This window comes from Chenopodium album, chromosome 15 (genome assembly GCF_948465745.1).
Source record: "Chenopodium album chromosome 15, dcCheAlbu1.1, whole genome shotgun sequence".
NCBI classification, from domain to species: domain Eukaryota; kingdom Viridiplantae; phylum Streptophyta; class Magnoliopsida; order Caryophyllales; family Amaranthaceae; genus Chenopodium; species Chenopodium album.
The window spans coordinates 50,312,931-50,332,918 of NC_137848.1; the positions used below are offsets into that span (position 1 = coordinate 50,312,931).

General features: G+C 34.3%; 1 protein-coding gene and 1 pseudogene across 1 annotated transcript; both read left to right on the plus strand.

Annotated features, from left to right (window-relative positions):
* The first annotated feature begins 3,855 nt into the window (after positions 1 to 3,855).
* On the plus strand, positions 3,856 to 8,141 carry LOC145582489 (uncharacterized). The gene is made up of 4 exons (XM_081639475.1): positions 3,856 to 4,288; positions 5,513 to 5,742; positions 6,276 to 6,554; positions 7,677 to 8,141. Exons 1-3 carry the CDS (start codon positions 3,907 to 3,909, stop codon positions 6,552 to 6,554), a joined length of 891 nt encoding a protein of 296 aa, XP_081495601.1. The 5' UTR covers positions 3,856 to 3,906; the 3' UTR covers positions 7,677 to 8,141.
* Positions 8,142 to 11,958: 3,817 nt separating this feature from the next.
* On the plus strand, positions 11,959 to 18,169 carry LOC145581368 (putative auxin efflux carrier component 1b; annotated as a pseudogene).
* The last annotated feature ends 1,819 nt before the right edge of the window (positions 18,170 to 19,988 follow it).

Consider the following 19,988-nt stretch of genomic DNA (forward strand, 5'->3'; position numbering starts at 1 on the left):
GCCCAAGGCCGTGTTACCAACCGTACAGGCGTACGGGTCCTTAAAATTGTCAATATTGGCAACGAGCTCCTCGGCCACCGCCTCATTCTCTGCCTCCTCTTCATTAGGGTGAGGGGTAGCTCCAAACTCAAAGGACAAGACATTGTCCAATTCTGTAGCCTCGACCGAGCTCCTGCTCCTGAAGCCCTAGCCGCCCTTAGAAGCTACAACGCCCTTAGGCGCCAAGGGACCTTTGCCCTTATCTTTTCTTGCGCCCGCTTGATTTCCCGAAGGAAGAGCGCTGCGAGGGGGAAAGTCGGACGGTTCAACAATCATAATGTCAGTTCTAGGTCTGTCCGACCTGCTATGTTGGAGATGAGGTTGTTTAGGAATTGGGGTGGACGGTCCAGTGTCCGCCCGAAAAGAGGAAGGAGGCCTCTCCTGAGATAGCAACTCGGCCAGATCCATGACCGAGTTGGCAAATTGGGGGAACCTTAGTTCCGGTGTTTGCCCGGACGTCCCCCTAGCAGAAGAGACGCCCTGTGCCCTTTGGCGCTTTTCAAAAGAAGTGGTCACTTCGACCACAGAACATGTAGTGTCACTAGTTGTGGCCGTATTGGTGGTTGACTCAGTCTCTGTGTTCGTGTTGTTTGGGTCATAAGGGACCCATGGGTTAACCAGACTGCCGTCCGGATTTCTAGCGGTGTGCTTGTCGTATGTTTGCCTCGTCCGGGCCATTTGCGACTGCAGGGACAGAGAAGAATAGGTGGATGAAAGTCGGTACACACTGGAAATGGACCCACTCCATGAAGGAGACAACTTGTCTCCGTCCACTCTAGACTCCTTAGTCCCAGGCGAACGGCCGGCCTCATGAGGAGAAACGGACGAAGCCGAGTGTTGAGCTAGGTTTAAGAAAAAAGAAAAAACTAAGGCAAATAAAAGAGAAGTGAGAAGAGCAGGCGGCTTACCTCTATTCGTGTAGAAAACTTTGAAAATACTTGAAAGTCTTGAAAGTTGACCGGAAAACTCAAAATATGTGACCGGAAAATTCAATCACACGGCGGAGCTCTTGAAGACTAAGGAAAAATCACTTTCTCTCTCTAAAAAGTTCTCTAGAATTCTCAAAGTTCCAAAGTAAGAAAATGAAGTCAAGTATCCTATATTTATAGGCAAATTTATGGGGGGAAAATGGTAAATCCACCTTTCCCGCTTAAAATTCGAACGTTTACTTTTTGAAAAAGTTAACCTAGAATTCAAATGGGCAAAAAACCCTCTTCCGTCACTTTAAACGGAAGAGAAGATGAACGGGCTGACGGCACGTCAAAATAAACGGCCAGGTCAGCCGAATCGAAACCGTTGTCCCGAAATCCCAAGTAACAGGTGTCCTTTCTAAAAAAGATAGTCGAACTGCTGCGTCCGACTAATCTCAGGACCCTAGAAGTGTCCCAATAGAGGAATTACAAGCAGACAGGATCAAGCGTGCGGCCCAAGGGAGAAAACCCCAATAAGACGGACGGTACTGTCGGCATATCAAAGCAATGCTTAAAATTCCACAGATACTCGGAAATGTCCGGACGAGTAGAAAATCAGAGGAGGCGGCCCATAGAGTACGAGCCACCCCCTTTGAGGGACAAATGTTTAGGGAAAAAATACACCCCAACACGTGGTCCAATCCCATAGTGACACGTGGCTCAATCAAAGGGTGACATGTGTCCCTATAGGAGAATGACGTGTGTCAGCTTAAAAAGAGCACCTGAAAAGAAAGTAAAGGGCCTCCTACATTAGGAGGCCAAAATCCCAAGAATGCCGTAAAACGTCGCCCCCATCTGACATGTGTCGTCAGCTGATTGCGCAGCCAATCAGGACACAGAAATCTAGGGTACAAGCCCTAAAGGGGCACAATTTCTCACCCCTATAAATACCCCAATCATTTATGATGGGAGGGGTGGATTGTGACAGAACCTAAAAAAGAGCACTAAAAGCTTCAACTTCTCTCTACTTTCTCTCTCTAGTTTATTCCGTTTTCAAGTAATTACTTGATCGTCGGAGGCGGATCTCCGATAAACTGGAGTTCCGTTGTTTTGCAGGTGTCCGAGCCTACTTGCCGGCAGAGCGTGATCAGTATCCCGAGGAATTCCAAAAATACCCCAAAACACTAACTTTATACAATTTTCTAGTGTGTATTTAATGTTTATATGTAGCCCTAAATACTGCTCGTAATATATTACGTAATTACTGTACACTTAAAGATACTCATAAATACTCCGTATAATAATAATTATTATTATCAATATTATGAGCAAAGTCCATAATTATTAAATCAAGATTATTCATATATACATACTCCACTCATTCCTGAAAGTTGAATTTGCACTTGATAATCGTAGTATTACGAGCAAGGTTGCAACACTTGCAAGGTTGGATAATGTATTCTTCAATAAAGGATTAAAGTAGGTCAATTGACCAGATTAGTAAATAAAAAAAACCCTTAGTGACAATTTGGTAAAAAAAATAATTTCGGCGATAATTTGGTAAAAGAAACTAACCCTACTTAAGCGAAAATTTGGTAAATAAAATAATTTCAGGCAACAATTAACTCAAAAAATACAAAAATTTCCGACAATTACTCGCGAATGCTTAATTTAGTTCGTTTTTCGTGGGTTTTTTTCACCAACCCTTTTAATGGAAATAACAATTTCAAGAATTTTTTTTTTTTTTGAAGTATCAATTTTCACTTAAGTTTCATACCCCTTATTAACGAAATTCTTTTAAAAAGGGGTTGGAAATAAATTTGGTATTGGAATTTAGCAAGATAAAAAGAGGTGGCATATTAATTCAAAATCTTAAATGGGAAAAATAAATTTAAAAACACAAAAATAAATTAAATTAAGATTTTTAAAGAGTTTGTCGACAAAAATAAGATTTTTTGGGTTAAATGTCGCCAGAGTTTATCGTTTTTACCAAATTATGGCATATAGTAAGCTTTTTTTTTACCAAATTGTCGCTGGAGGAAGTTTTTTTACCAACTTGTCATTAAGGGTCTTTTTCATTTACCAATCTGATCAATTAAAGTGAATCTAATTTTTTGAGATGGAAAGTGATTTCCGTTATGTCGCTATTCAATACCTCGAACTCATACTAAGGGTTTAGGTGACCACTATGACATAGAAAGAAATATAATACTGCATATTAAAAAATACAATAGTATTTGCCTATAAAAAAAATATGACCGTACTTAAGAAAAAAAAAAAAAACACAGTAGGAGTACATAATAATAATAATACGCAGTAATTCTCCGTATTTAATTATTTATTTATTTATTTTTGGTGAAATAATTATACTCCGTAATACATGATTGTAAATACGTACAGTGGTGCTTCAAAATTACTCCCTCCGTCCCTTTTTTACATTTCTGCTTTTTTTTTTTTGGGTATTTCAAAATTATATTCCTACTTTCCTTTTCTAATAAGTAAATTTTTACCAAATATCCCAAATTATCCTATTTTTTTTGTTTTCTAATTAATGTTTTCTCTATTTTCACACTCTTATTTTGTAATTCTCAGGATTGATAACATGTGCAACATTAAATATTATTTTATCTTTGTTTTACTCAAAGACATTAATTAATGTCTTATAATTTCCATTGTACTTTGTTTTATTATTATTTGTTTTATTCTAACTTTCTTAATTTCCGTGTAATTTTACAAATAGGAATGTAAAAAGTGACGGAGGGAGTAGTATAGTATTAATGAATAACAACGGTTGTGAAAATAGCTCAAACCAAAAATTATAAATGGCAACATCATCATCATCATAATATTAATTCATTACCAATTCACACCAACCAACTCTATCAACCAATCATCTTCTCTTAAATCCTCCCTATTTAAACCCCTTAACAAACACCAATTTTCTCTCACAATAAAAATGGCGGAAATTCAGAATAAACCCCAAAACTCAAGCTCTCAACAATGGCAGAAACTTCTAGAATTGGAAGGCAAAGTAGTTATGGTTACAGGTGCATCATCAGGTCTCGGCAGAGAATTCTGCCTCGATCTTGCTAAATCAGGTTGCAAAATTATTGCCGCTGCTCGTCGTATTGATCGCCTTCAATCTCTTTGCGATCAGATCAATTCTCTCTCATCTTCTTCATCTTCATCTTCTTCCTCTGCCATTGATGGTGGTGTGAGAGCGGTGGCGGTTGAGCTTGATGTTTCGGCCGACGGAAAGACGATTGATGCGTCGGTGCAGAAAGCGTGGGAGGCGTTTGGTTGTATTCATGCTCTTATCAATAATGCCGGTGTTCGCGGTAATTTTTTCTCTCCTAAATCATGGAATTCGTTGTTGAGTTTGGATGTTATTGTTTGATTTAGGTTAGGTAATTTGATTATACATTGATTTGTTGGTAGATTTGAGCAAGGAATTGATTGATTAGTATTTAATGGTATGATTTTGAATGAAATTATTGCTTTTGTTTTATTAATGTTATGGAATCTGTTTGTTTGTGTTTTTAATTTGAAAAGGTGATATAATTTGTTTGTATGTACAATTTTGGGCTATGTTATGTTTGGATTTAGTGTTGTAAAAGTAGTACGAGTACTATAAGCAATAGCTCGTAAAGTTTTTGTGTGATCCCTTCCAAAGTTCCAATGATTGGTTCCTCAATTCTTAGAAATGACATTACTTCAAAATGAGATTCTGAACTTTGCACCTCCCGACCACCTAATTACTTTAAGCATTGCGAAAGCCATTTGAGTTACCATCACCGGGTGAACCTAGCTCAATTACAACCGAGGCTATTTTTTAGCTCATTTGAAGAGCTCGCATTGAAAAATTTATCTTCATAGTGGTGAGACCACGTCCATCCAAGATATCACCACTACGTCCAGTCCACTACCACCTTTGAAACATGGGATTTATTTAATAGAATTTCCCTTATAAAAGTCTTGATCCATGACAAAAATGTGAAATTTTAAGATTCTTAACATGTGAGGGGAAGCTGGGGAGGTTGCATTAGTTGGAGCCTTCCGCCTGTTGGATGATGAAGAATCTATGTAACCAAGCAATTGAGGGACAAGGTTGTCCATTTCCATCCTCACCCCCAAAAAGAAGGGAAAAAAAAAGCTTAGGATATAAGATAGTGTCCCAGTCTCCCCTGTCAATGATACTTTGTATTAAGTCATACAAATTCTAGTGATCATATATGATCACTAGTGATATTTCACCAAGGATTTGTTAAATGTTTGTATTGCCTGTTTCTGTTAATCTGGTCGTCTTGAGCCTGTATAGCTTTCCTTCATACCTTGTTGATGTAAAACATATTTTCCTGTTTATATGGGTGCATTATTCTTTGTCACAGATTACTTTCTCGATTAAGTGTATAAAGTTGTTGTCATGGTATGCATCTGGTTGTGGATTTGTGGTAATTCTTAAGAAATCTTATCTTAATTGACTGCCTGATCATATATTAATTCTTGTCACTGTATCCTGGGCTACATGAAACAATATTCTAACTTTTTTTCTTTATTTGCAGGTAATGTGAGAACTTCATTAGAGTTATCTGAGGAGGAATGGAATAATAACTTCAAAACTAATTTGACTGGGGCATGGTTGGTTTCGAAAGCTGTATGCATACGCATGCGTGATGCTAAGATAGAAGGATCAGTCATCAATATTTCTTCAATTGCTAGTCTGAACAGAGGCCAGCTACCTGGATCCTCAGCCTATTCTGCATCAAAGGCAGGCCTGAATACACTGACTAAGGTATTTCTATTTGACAAGAGTCAACCTTAAGTGATTACCACACTGACTAAGCATACTTATCCTTCATTCTTGTATCCTTCCAATTGCTTTTATATAAGAGTATCTTCAATATTTAGATATGTTATCATTTTCAATTTACAAAGTATTATGCACTTTGAATATTCATGGCCATTGTTTGATCTGATATCTAACCAAGTTCTATTAGTTCTCAGAATTCTAAAGACTAAGAATTTGGTCACTGATAAATTAAATTTAGGGGTAATTAATTTGTGTAATACTTGTATTTATAAAGTGTTTCAGAAATGTTCCCCCCTTTTGAGTACTTAATTTACTTATGAGTGACAAGGGGTACAAGTAGAGGGTAAACACAGTAAACTTTACATGAAAGAGGTGTGCCCGTGTGGGATTGGTTATGCCAGCAGTCATACTTTGAAAAATAATTGTGCATCATGTCAAATAATCATGCCAGGAGTCCCTGAGAAGGGTGCAAAATTGTGTCATGGGTAGCTATCTAACGGTGAGTGATGGTGCAGATGATGGCCCTGGAACTCGGCATGTATAAGATTCGAGTTAATTCCATATCTCCTGGACTATTCAGGTCTGAGATCACCGAGAATCTCATGGAAAAGGACTGGCTTAACAAGGTTGCTGTGAATACTGTACCTCTACGAACATTTGGAACATCTGATCCAGCCTTAACATCTCTTGTCCGATACTTGCTCTTCGACTCCTCAGAGTATGTAACAGGCAATTTTTTCATCGTCGATGCTGGTGCCACTCTACCCGGTGTCCCTATTTTCTCTTCCCTCTAGGTATGTCCCTATTTTCTGTGCAATATGCCAATATATATATATATATGTGACTGGGACAAATATGTCTGTTTTGCTGTATATCTGTCTAATTGTTCAACTGAAAAGTTTCATTTGGAAAATAAAAGTTGAAGCACATTTACTGTAGTATGAAATTCTTGATATACTATGTTTATACTATACAAGATTACAAGAAATTTGACTAATGAATTGAAAAGCTGATTTTGATTTAAACTGAAGCTAATCTTAGTTTTGATCTCATCTTTGAATATGTTGCCCTATTAAAGTTGCAATCTTGTTTGATCGTTTTAACTTTTAACAATATGTTATTTTATTGGCTGCTAAAATTTATGTCATTTGTTTAGTGTAATTGACTATCTCGAAAAGGAAAAGGAGATTGTTTTCTCTGGTTCACCCTTTTTAAATGTCAGTGACTAATTAAACTGCTTGAGGTGGTTTGGTTAATGGGTTTCACTGAACACACAAAGTTAGCACCACGCTCATCTGAAGATTTATACTTTATATGTCTAACCATGTTGTCCATTTAGTTTAGAGTTCGGCTAAAAAGAAATTTAGTTCACTAATGAACCAAGAAAGTAAGGCAGGGACAAAAAATTGGTAATTCTAATCTTATGTGGGGTCCACACTTTTCCTTCTATCTAGTTCAAGTCGTTCACTAGTGAACTACTCCATGGTTCAGTGTTTACTCATTATATTTAGAATGAACCTACTTTCCCCTCTTCCATTTATACAGTTAAGATCATTGATTTAGAATAGAGTCACAAATTACAGTCAAATAACTTATCGGAGATTATGGAGAAATTTATTATTGTGGTAGAGAGAAACCAAACCCTTAGCCGAGTTAGTCCCACAGTCGGTGTACCATTGCATATATGTGCTGTTTATTTTGGCTGGCTCATAAAAAAAGTGTCGTGCTGTTGTAATAGTATCAAGCAATCAAAATGTGTCACACATGAACAAACATGTCACTTGTACACAATGTGAGATAGAGGATTCTATTCATCAGAAATTCAGTCATTGAAGGGGATAACATGTGTATCATTAAATCTATCTAGCATACACGAAAGATCCTTTGAGGGGTTGCTAATTTCATAATCAATGCAGATATGGACCATTCGAAGATGGATTGCTACAATTTCATCCTTTGTTTTAGAGAAGCTAACATGGCAGGAACCTCATGGAAGCGCAAAAAATGGCATCAGCGCACCTCCTTAACAGCGTTGCTACGGTCTGATTGATGTTAACTTTGCCTCTATTTTTGGAAAGGATGTTTTAAGTTAATCTTTTCCTATAGGTTGTATTCTAGTATTCTCTCTATATAAACAAATGGGGATCTTTTTTCATAATACATATACCCCCATTGTAATTTATGTGGCCAAGTTTAGCCACCAATGCATGTAATACAAGACAAGTATATTTAATTTTCCGTTTTTTTTTTTATTTTTTTTATTTTTTTTAGGAACATAAAAATTTAAATTTAAAGTCATCTATTTTTTGTACCAATATGTATAGTAAAAACGTATTGAAAATTTGAATATATGTTGCTATATATGCATGCTCCTGCAAGAGTATAAGTCCTATTGCTCCATGTGTTTCACTTTCACACCATTTTCTTTGGAAACTTTGAGTTCTTCAATGCAATGTGCAAACTTACTCTCTTTCAAAACTCTCTCTTTCAAAACCAATATCTTACTGAGTATCCTATAATTCTTTGTTAGCAATCTTGACAATTGCAATTTCCATCATAAATATCTTTGATTGAATATATAAAAAGCTAATTTTATGAAAATATAAAATGAAACTAATTCGACAACAATTTTTTTACTCAACGACATTCAATATAAATTAAATACATGTATGTGGCGACACTAGACAATTAGTACATAAATTGTGCAAAGCTAAAAGTGTTAAAATTGTTACATAAGTAATTTATTAACCTCTAAATAGGTAAGATCTTCGTACGTATTAGTTATTACACTCTAACTTATATAGTGCACATATTATGTGGTTCAGTTAGAGCAAACCCTAGGGTGCTTAATACTCTATAGTCAGTGTCACCAATGACTTTTTTTCATTACAGTAACTAATAACGGAAAAAACTGGCACGCGTATGATAAACAAATTGTGGATCAACAGGTTTAATTTGGAATCATATTCTTCAATTAACTTAATTCACGGGTAAAAAGTTTTCAATCAACCAACTTAGGTATTTCTTTATTACAAGATTATACTAATCGCTACGTATGAGCTCCTTCTATCCATGCTCTAATCTAATCTCTTTAAAAACGTTTCAATCTTTATTTTCTCGTGGCAAACAATCTCATACCCTCTCTTCTAAACAAGTTGAATTGTAAACACATCACTCATCAATCAACTTCATTATTCAATTTCCATTGGTGGATTTTCTACCAATTAATGCGGCATTCATTTGCTATTATGAACACACTATTAATCCACATTAATTCAAAACTCATTTAATATCGATATAAACTTAATTAATTGGTAAATAAGTTTATTGATGAATATCAAACTAAACTCACCCTTTATCTTTCCCAATCCATGGCATGTTCTTGCATGGAAGTAGAAATATATCATTAGAAAAATGACAACTTATATGGTGCACATGTTATGTGGTTTAGTTAGAGCAAACCCTAGGGTACTTAATACTCTGTAGTCAATGTCACCAACGACTTTTAGTATGTTCGTTACAGTAACCAATAACGAAAAAAACTGGCACACGTATGATGAACAAATAACTGTGGAATCAATGGTTTTAATTTGGAATCATATTCTTCAATGAGCTTATATATTTCACAGGTAAAAAGTTTTCAATTAATCAACTTAGGTACTTTTTTTATTACAAGATTACACTAATTGCCACGTATGAACTCCTTTTACCCATGCTCTAATCTAATCTCTTTAAAATCGTTTCAATCTTTATTTTCTAGTGGCAAACAATCCCATACCCTCTCTTCTAAACAAGTTGTAAACACATCACTCATCGATCAACTTCATTATTCAATCTCCATTGGTGGATTTTCTACCAATTAATGCATTCCATTTGCTATTATGAACACACTATTAATCAACATTAATACGAAACTCGTTTAATTTCGATATAAGCTAAATTAATTAGTACATAAGTTCATTGATGAATCTCAAACTAAACTCATCCTTATTTTTCACAATCCATGGGATGTTCTTGCATGGAAGTAGAAAAATATCATTAAAATTGATGAACTCAAGAAGTCAAAGGGTTGCTCATTAGCTAGTCAACGATGGTTGTAAATGATAGGTTTGGTTGTATCCATTGAAACATCACGCACGTGCATCACACTTGGAATTTAGCCAAGATAAAATGTCAGGGTAACAAGAAGATCTGCAACACTGAATTTTGTTTGTACAGAAAGAAGCATCTCATTAATATTTTTAAAAGTTTGGCATAACATTTTTTACAAGTGTTAGAAATTAGCAAAGTTTAGGTGTTTTTTCATTACAAGTGTTTTTATGTGTCGGTATAATTTTGCAATTGATTGACAAGTTTCAAAATGTTGATGCTATGTTTTCAGAACTGTTGCTTCCCAATTCCTATGCATTTTGACTTCCTTATCATCCAACACTTACTTACGTATGTACTTACATACATAAACTTAACTAACTCTCCACTTCTCTCTCTTCGTCCTCGTCATCACTGAAAACTCTTTGGACATCACGACATCTAACTATCTATATATACTTTCTCTGTTTCTATATACTTACCAAGTTACAGTCATATCCTGCATTGAAACTAATCCAGCCTCACAACATCATGTATACTACTATAGTGTCAAAGTTAAATTTGCATTGGTAACAAATGATGTATATATCTTGTCCTTACTCAGTTATTATGTGAATTTAAAAGTGTCAAAGTCAAATTGAAATCAGTAACGAATGGTAAATGTATCTTATCCTTAGTAACTTATTATGTGAATTCAAAGTGTTTAAGTCAAATTGCAATCAATAACGAATGATGTATATATCTTGCCCTTACTAAGTTGTAGGAATTTAAATACTTATTTCGGTTTCGAGTGCTCTACTTAGCAAATTGAGTTTAGCAAATTGAGTTTCCAAATTCACTTTTATTATTTCTTTTTTGGTAAACTTTAATTTCTTACTACTATCGCCACTTATCCCACACAATTCTCAATTCTTTTCCTCATTCTCTTTCTTTAAATTCCTATAATCAAAGAGGATTCTTTTCGATTTTTTGTGTGCTGTTCACATATACCCCAACATATACTTTCAATTCAGTCTTTTTTATTTTCTTTTATTTAAAAATACAAACAATCAACTTTTATTTTTTGACAAACAAAAATCCACTTTAATGCTAGAGGATCCTCTCATACTCCACAACATTTATGAGGATCCTTTTAGATCGATCCTTAAAGAAAGCTAAAAAATTAGAAATTCTTCTTTGATGCCGGTGCTCTTATACTTTCAATTCCTTCCGTGTTTTTTTTAAGTGTTATGCGATCATGGTTTTTTAGTATAGTAATATTTTCTTTCTCTTATGGTCCCGCCCAAATCCACTACTACTTTTTGTATTACTAGTACTCCCTCCGTTCCCAAAACTTCGACCCTTTTGGGTTGATTTCGCGGTTATTAAGAAACTTAAATAAAAAGAAATAAAAACATATTGGAAAGATAAATTTACATGGAGTTTGTAAAAAAAGTAGAGAGAGAAAGTATTAAAAATACATGAAAAAACAAAATTTTATATGGGGAAGCTAATTTTGCACAAATATTGTTGTAAATTGGTGGGTATTTTAATGCAAATGGGTCGATCATTTTGGGAGTAAAATTAGGCCAAAAGGGTCGAAGTTTTGGGGACGGAGGGAGTATTTTTTTTCCTCTTACAACACATTCATTAATAATTCAATAATTATTAACCCTATTATCTTTCTTTTACATTTTTTTTAATATTCCAACTATCTCATTTATTGTATCTCATTATTTAAGTTAATTAAATTGTCTAAAACTATGTGCCTAACATTTAAGTCAATTTAATTGTGTGCCTAAACCTATGTGCCAGTCAATTTAATTCCTTATAACTATGTGCTGGTCAATGTAACACTTAAATAAAACAAAGAGAGTATAGGTCATTTATAGTATCTCGTATGTAATAAGATTTAACATTCAAGCCAAAAAATTTATTCTAACATTTTAACAACTCGAGAACAAAACTAGTATATATATATATATATATATATATATATATATATATATATATATATATATATATATATATATATATATATATATATCGCGTCCTTAGAAAGGTGTAATATCCTTTATATCTCCAACTCTCTCTAGGTGTATATCTCCTTATAGAAAGAAACTTTTAAAAATGATATCATTAAAAGATTTGTATAATGTGTTAGCAAATGTAGTACCCCTCTATGTTGCAATGATAGTAGCATATGGTTCAGTGAAATGGTGGAAAACATTTACACCAGATCAATGTTCAGGAATCAATAGATTTGTTGCTCTTTTTGCTGTTCCTCTTCTTTCCTTTCATTTCATCTCAAAAAACAATCCTTATGCAATGAACTACCGCTTCATTGCGGCGGATACTCTCCAAAAACTCATCGTCTTGTTTGTCCTATTTCTTTGGTCTATGCTTAGTCGTAGAGGCGGCGGCGGCGGCGGTGGTGGTGGTGCTGGCTCGCTCGAGTCGTCTATCACCTTGTTTTCACTATCCACTTTACCCAACACTCTTGTGATGGGTATTCCTTTGTTAAAGGGAATGTATGGAGATTCTTCAGGGGAACTGATGGTCCAAATTGTTGTGTTACAATGTATAATATGGTATACTATATTGTCTGTTATGTTTGAGTTTAGGAGTGCAAGGTTATTAATTTCAGAACGATTTCCTGGTAATTCGGAATTAATTACATCAGTTAAGGTTGATTCTGATGTAGTATCACTTGATGGGAAAGAGGGTTTGGAAACTGAGGCGAAAATTGGGGAAGATGGGAAAATTCATGTTAAAGTTAGGAAATCAATGAGTTTTAGATCAGAGGGTTTTAGGGTTCCTTCTAACTTGACTAATGTAGAGATTTATTCACTTCAATCTTCTAAGAGAGTGTCTAGTTTTAATGAGATTGATACTTTTTACTCTTTTGTGAATGATAATAGAAAGGGTGGTAGTAGTAGTAGTAGTAGAAGTCTAAGGGTTTCGAGTTTTCGAAATTTTGGGTTTGATGAGGAGAAACAATGTGGTGGTGTTGGTGGTGGGGAATATCCGAAGCCTTCAACGGGAGGGATGTTTGCACCGGTCGAGGAGCCGACACCGAGGAAGGAGGAGATGATGAAGAAGGGTGATGATAGTGGTGGGAGAGGTTTGCATGTGTTCAAAGGGAGTGATGAAAACGATCATGTTCATGAAGGAAAAAATGCTAACCCTAAAGGTATGCATGCATTCCTACTGTTTTTTTGGTTGTATGGCATAGTATTAATTCGTCATCAAGCCTAAGCTATATATCCGTATCATCAAAGAATCTAATCACGTATAATTTTATTCTTTAAAACCATCTGATAATAAGTTGAGTAACTCACCAGACTTATATGTTAATAATCCATGAAATTTGTACATGCAATTTTGGAATTTAGAGAAGAAATAATCCGTAATAAATGACTATTTTTTTTTTCTTTTTTGACAACATTTTCAGTGGAGCTGATATCATATTAATTATATTTGTTTTTTTAATGATGTAGATTATGATAATTATGGAAAGGATGGGCTCGAACTTGAGAACAAATGTGGCAAGAATGGGCAAGAAGTTGAAGGCCCAATGTTAAATCATTGTTCAATTAAGATTGCCAAGGCCCAACCCAAAATTGCTGCTCAATGTGAGCCCAAGCCCACTTCTATGCCACCTGCTACAGTGATGACTAAACTCATTTTGATCATGGTTTCAAGAAAACTTACCAGGAATCCTAACACATATTCTAGTATTATAGGCCTTGCTTGGGCCTTGATCTCATTCAGGTGGGTGACACTAAACACCTTATTAGACCTTGTTTACTTCACAAAGTAAAACGAAGTATAGTACTCATGAAAAATAATTTAAGTTTCAAAGAATAACAAGTTTTACTTAATAAAAAATAAAAAATAAAAAATAAATAAGGTTCAATTTGTATAGATAAAAAAGGTTTAAATTAGTTAAAATAAATTTTAACCATTAAAATTCGATAACTTTAAAAAAACAAACATAATTACGTAAAAAACAAGTTTTAGTGGGCAAAATAATTTAAGTTCAAAAAAATAATTGAATTTCAATCAGTTTATTTTAGGTTTATTAAATATAAAATATAATTCAATTTCAGGAAATAGTTTTACCATAGACTTTACTTTCTCTGCTTCAAAATAATTTATAGTGTTTATTTTGGGAGAAATTTTGCAGGTGGCAAGTTGAAATGCCTGTAATTGTGGCTAATTCCATCAAAATTCTTTCTGATGGAGGGCTTGGGATGGCAATGTTTAGTCTAGGTACCGTAATTTACTTCTAGTTGATCAAATCATACGAGAAACGTAGTGTTGTTACTTGTTGGTTTGTTACATTTCATAATTAAGTTTCATGTTATACGTCGAATTTGTAGGTTTGTTCATGGCATTGCAGCCAAAAATAATTGCTGGTGGGCATGCAATGGCCGCCTACGCGGCAGTGGTGAGGTTCTTCATAGGCCCTGCTATAATGGCAACTGCTTCGGCTATTGTTGGGTTGAAAGGAGTTCTCTTAAAGGTTGCTATTCTACAGGTAAATTGATCAACCAAAAATTTAGGAAGATATTTCAATAACTTAAAAGTGTGTTTTTGGTCAAATAAATTATATACTCACAATTCTGACCATATATTATTTTTGGTAATTTGATTCTCAGGCTACTCTACCACAAGCAATTGTCCCTTTTGTCTTTGCCAAAGAATACAATCTTCATCCTGAAATTCTTAGTACCGCGTAATCATTCTCTCTCAATCTTGTTCTTTTTAACTCTAGATTCACATAATCCTATCAAATGAAAACTTCTTGATTATTTCATAATTACAAGAATATTAAGGATCCATGCATGTAAAGTGTAACGTACTACTCCCTTTGTTTCTTTCATTATTACTCGAAATTATATATACTTCATATTTTTTTTTTTAAAAAAAAAGAAGTGTTATTCAGATTAAAATTAAAAGTATAAAGTTTATAGTATAAGAAAGTAGCATAATATTTTGGAAAATTAAAATACGCATATTATTTTTAAAAGTGTGTTTAATTGAATTTTATGTTGCTAATAAAATGTTCTCAATTTGGATGCAGGGTTATCTTTGGAATGTTGATAGCTTTACCAATTTCACTGGTTTATTACATTTTGTTGGGCCTTATTATTAAGTGAGGGAACTAGCAGCATGCAAAAAAAAAAAAAAGGCTAGAAAAAGCAAGTGGAGTACTTGGAATTGTTCTTAGAATTTTACCCCTATTTTGGTTGGTATATTAATAATAAAAAATTAATTTTATCTATTTTTTTGGGTGGTATATTAATAAAAATACTAGGTTAGTCCCGTGCGATGCACAGTTTTAAAATAAGAAATGAATTATAGACTCTTTAGCACATGTTGAGAGAAAACAACTACTTTCTCTGTATTACTTTCTAATTAAATATGAAAATACAATTTCCAAAAATCCATTATTTTCATATTTAATTAGGAAGAATCAATTAAACTATATTATTAACTATTTTTAACAACTATTTGTAAATAATAAAATAGCGTAATATGCGTAGAAAATCTAAAATTTAAAATTCAATTTGAATTTAATTTTCAAAACAATGTTAAATAGGGTAGCTCAAAAAGGGGGAAAAAACAATATGACATCATCCTTGTATTTTGACGGGAAAAAATTAAATAAGAAAGTGACACGTAAGCAGTCATGACGTCAGCGGTTGCTACTTTAGTAATATTTATAGATTGTTAATTCTAATAAATTCCATTACCATCCACAAAATTAGATACTCCTCCGTCCCTTTATTTTTGCCCCATTGCCATTTTTTGAGTTAAACTTTGAAAATTTTGATCATAAATTACCGTTAATCTATAAAAAAAAAGGTAATATAGTCATGGGTAGTCTTGTTAGATTCGTCCCATTATATATTTTATTAATACCACGTTTTTATAATTTTTACGTGTATGGAAATAAAAATATAAACATTTTAACACATGGCTTGGAGACCATGCATAGTCAAATGGAGCAATAAAATAGGGACACGGGGAGTATGATTTTAGCTATCCTTCACAGTAAATTTTTTAGGATGTGAAACAAAGTTTGGTTATCATTTTTTAATGAAAAAGTAGACGTGATGATAAACAATGATTTTTTTTTTTATTTTTTTTTTAATTTTTTGAATGACTTTGGGCTTGTTTGGTAAATGACTTTTTGATTGGCTTTTGGCTTTTTCAAAATGGCTTTTTCAGTCAGTTGAAAAGCTGGCTTTTAAGCCAAAATGAAAAGGTTATTTGAAGTAACTTTTGGCTACCTAAATTACTAATAACATCCAACAACCAATTTTACCAAACATGTTTTTAGACTAATAAAAAGTCAAACAGCCAACAAAAAAAGCCAATACAAACAGTCAGTCAAACCAACCCATCAAACCAGCCAACAGTTTACAGCCAATTGCCAAACAAGGCCTTTAAGTGTGAGACTCTGGCTTTTAGTAGCTACTACTCCTAGTAAGAATAAGTATTCCTATGTTTTTTCTCAAAAATAAAAGTATTCCCAAGTTAATTTTGATACATTATCAAATTCAAAAATAGGCATATTAAATGGAGATGATTGAAAAAAAAAAAAGAAAGGAGCATAATAAATTGAGAAAGTGGGGCCAAGAATGTCATGCACCAATGAGGAACTAGAACATGACATATGCCATGTACCATGACAAAGTCATCTCCATGTACCATGCATCAAATCAATGACACGATATTACAGAGTAACATTCAAGGCCATCCAATTTTATGACTAAGAGCAACTCTAATGATAAATTAATTGTCAAATTGACTTTATATGCCATATAAATATGTAACATATCAAACTATTATCTCTTCGTAACTAGAATTTGTTATAGAGAATCTCTCCTCTGTAACTAGTATGTGTCCACATTTATTTCATGACCAACTAAAAGAAAGGAAAGATCGACTACCCGAAAAAGTTCGACCCTTTCTCTCTCTAAACCCCCATCCTTATCTCCACCGCTTTCGCCGCCCCCCTTTTTCTCGCTCCCTGCTCGCCGGCGACTGGCGCGCTTCGCCTAACCGTCTAGCCGTCGTCGGCGAGCCCAACCTTTCCGTTTTTCTCCTTCCCTGTTTGTTAATTTTCGTTTTTTGTGTTTGTTGGTGAAGAATTGAGGGTTTCTCTTTGGTGGTTCCGCTTATTTGGGTTCATCGTCAAGTGTTTTGCGACTTACTTCAACAAATCAAGAACCAAATGCTAGTTTTAACGTCGCCGTCAAAAGGAATTTCGTTAATTAATTCCCAGCAGTAAAGGTGAAGTTAAGATTAGGATTTCCTCGCGTATCCACGGTTAGGGTTAGTGAGGGGTTCTTTGCGTAGCCATTGATGATTGTTCTCGGTGTTAGGTTGGATTTCTACCGGTGAGGTTTTTCAAGTTTCGTTGCCTTTCCTCAGTTCTCTCGCTAGTTTGTGTTGGTTTTCTTTTAGTTGTTGCTTTTAGTTTTGGTTTAGTTTTTTTATGTTGTTTTTGTTTAAGCTGTTTTATTTGTTGCTTGGGTTTCTGTTTTTTAATAAGTCTCTTTCTCTGCTTGGACTTGAGTTAGTTCATGAGATAGTGATGCATAGAGTAGTTCTAGTTATAAAGGGTTATGAAGTGTTGTTGTTCTTGGAGCCTTGTTGGTTGGTTTTAGGGGTTGTAAGGTTAAGCAATCCCTTGCTAGTTTGGTTGGTGGCCCTTTTAGTTGCTTGTTCGGGGTGGGATCGTGTTATGGGGGGTTGTCATGTTGCATGTGTGGCTTCCCTCTTTGATAGTTTGGGCGCTGTCTTCTGTGTTTGTGCTCTTTTCGAGAGTCTAGCGGTATTTATGCAAGAAGAAATTATCCCCTACATTTGGAATTTGCAGGGAGAAGGTAAGTTTGAGGGGAGAGGTTTGTTCGCTTGTCTTGTTGCTTCTTGGTTGCAGGATGATTTGGGTCTTCATTCATAAACTATCATCCCAGTGTCGGTGTTGATGTTGGTGATGACAAAGACAGTCATCATTAAAAATTACAATCTTGAAGGAGGCTCCATATCTTTAATGTTTGGGGTAAGTAAAGTCCTCCATTTTCTTGCATTCTATATAGGTAGAATTGCAGGAAAGAAACGTGCATTTTGTTGTAAGGTTTCACTTGGCAGAGTCGTGAAAAACTTCGACTCTAGAGGTTTGGCTCCTGCACTCTTAGGAGGTGGCTATGCTTTTCAATCCCTAGGAGTGGAGTCGTGTGATGGGTCTTTTTTTCGACAACAAAGTGCTTTCGACTTTCGGGTGTATAGTCACTACACTACTTTCCACCGGGATTTTGCATAGGTTTTATAGCAAGTTTCGGTTCCCTTCTTTAGTGTTTGCTTGCATTATCTGTCCTTCTCCAAGGTTTTGGTTCATTTGGCAACTTTTGGTCCAAGAAAAGGTTTTAGTCAAAACCTTTTGGTTATCCGAGCTCCGAGGTATTTGGTATGATGCACAAGGGTGTAATCATTCACTTCGTTTTCCCTCTACTGGTTTTGCGAATTGGGTTTTGTTGTTTTTATTTTCTTGTGTTTAGATCTCCTAAGTTGTAATCTGCCCTTTATTTATGAAGTTCTCACTGTCAAAAAAAAAAAAAAAACTAGTGTGTGTCCTATATGTTATAGTTTGTTATTTAAACGAGTTCCACTTTCTTAATTACGAGTAGTTTATTTTCTAACTTAAATTTACTTGTACAATATTAATTACCATTTGCTCCAAAGTAATTGATTATAATTTAGGTTCAATGGTCATGCTTGTAGCTAGAGACTTAAATTGCAAGTAAATTCCTAAATACAACCATTGAAGTTGCTTTAAATCAATGTCTTTTCTTTTATCTTTTAGATAATACTCCGTGTAATTCAGTCTTATTCATATCGCGGATTGTTGTACAGAGTATAGTGACTATAGTCTACAAGCTTACTTAAAAGATTGAAATATTCGATACACCTTTATATATATAACATCATGTTACATGTCATAAAGGCATAAAAGATGCATCTAAGCAAATAACATCACTTACATGCTTGTCAAAAAAAAAAAAAAAAAAATCACCTACGTGAATCATAAGTCAAATCAATATTTAGAAAAAATATATATTTACGAAAATATCCAAAAAAACAAAAAAAAAAAGTTATGCATCTCTCGTAACCATGAAACAACTTAGCAACTACAAACAAAACTAGGTCCTGCCTAAAGCACACATTCGGGAGGCAACTGGGCACTTTATCCTACAATATTGAACACTTGATGTATACGTCTAGCATTAGCTTAGGGAAATGGCATTAATCAGTCGATCTTTAGCATAGCTAAAATAGACCCTTTTTTTTAACGGAGTATTTTTTTCAAGAGTAGCGGCTGGTACAATAAAAGAGAGAAAAACAAAAATTTAATCTTGACATCAGTTGGGTAAGGTTGAATGGCGTTATAACATTGAGTATTAGTGGATCCAAAAGTATTTTGGAAAAAAATTTAAGCTATAGGAAACAAAATATTTCAAAGGATATAACATTGATAACTAGGAAAGAAAGCTATATGCAACTTTATTGAGATATAAAAAATGAATGCTTTTATTGGTCTTTTGAAGTTTAAGATGAGTTGGAGTTTGCAAGGAGTTAATCAAACAATCGAATTTTAGATGTACAAAACCAATGAAGTTGACTAATAATACAAGCCTCTAAAAAGTTCAGAGTTTTTGACAAAACAAACGAGTAACAAGAAAGCACAATTAGTTGCTTTGGAACCAACGAAGCTCTTAATTTGCGGTGAATAATCAGTTTAAATCACCAATGCATTTGTACATCATGTCAAGTTGTCAACATGAAGAGAACGAATGTAACTTTCAGCCGAAGAACATTACAAATGTTACAGAAGCAATGTTTCCATTCTATCCAGTGAAGAAAGCAAGAAACACACATGATTTATCTCAGTAGAGTTAAAAGCAAATAATCAAATACCTAATGATAGAGATATTCTTCCTTATTTATTTGTTGCTAGAAAAACGCAAAAGCTACTTTAATTTAAGATAATATGCAACAAAACTTTGTAAAAAGACGATGAAATGGTAACAAATCAACGTAGATTCTCGAAAGAATTAGGTTTATCAGTATTTCACCTTGTGCCA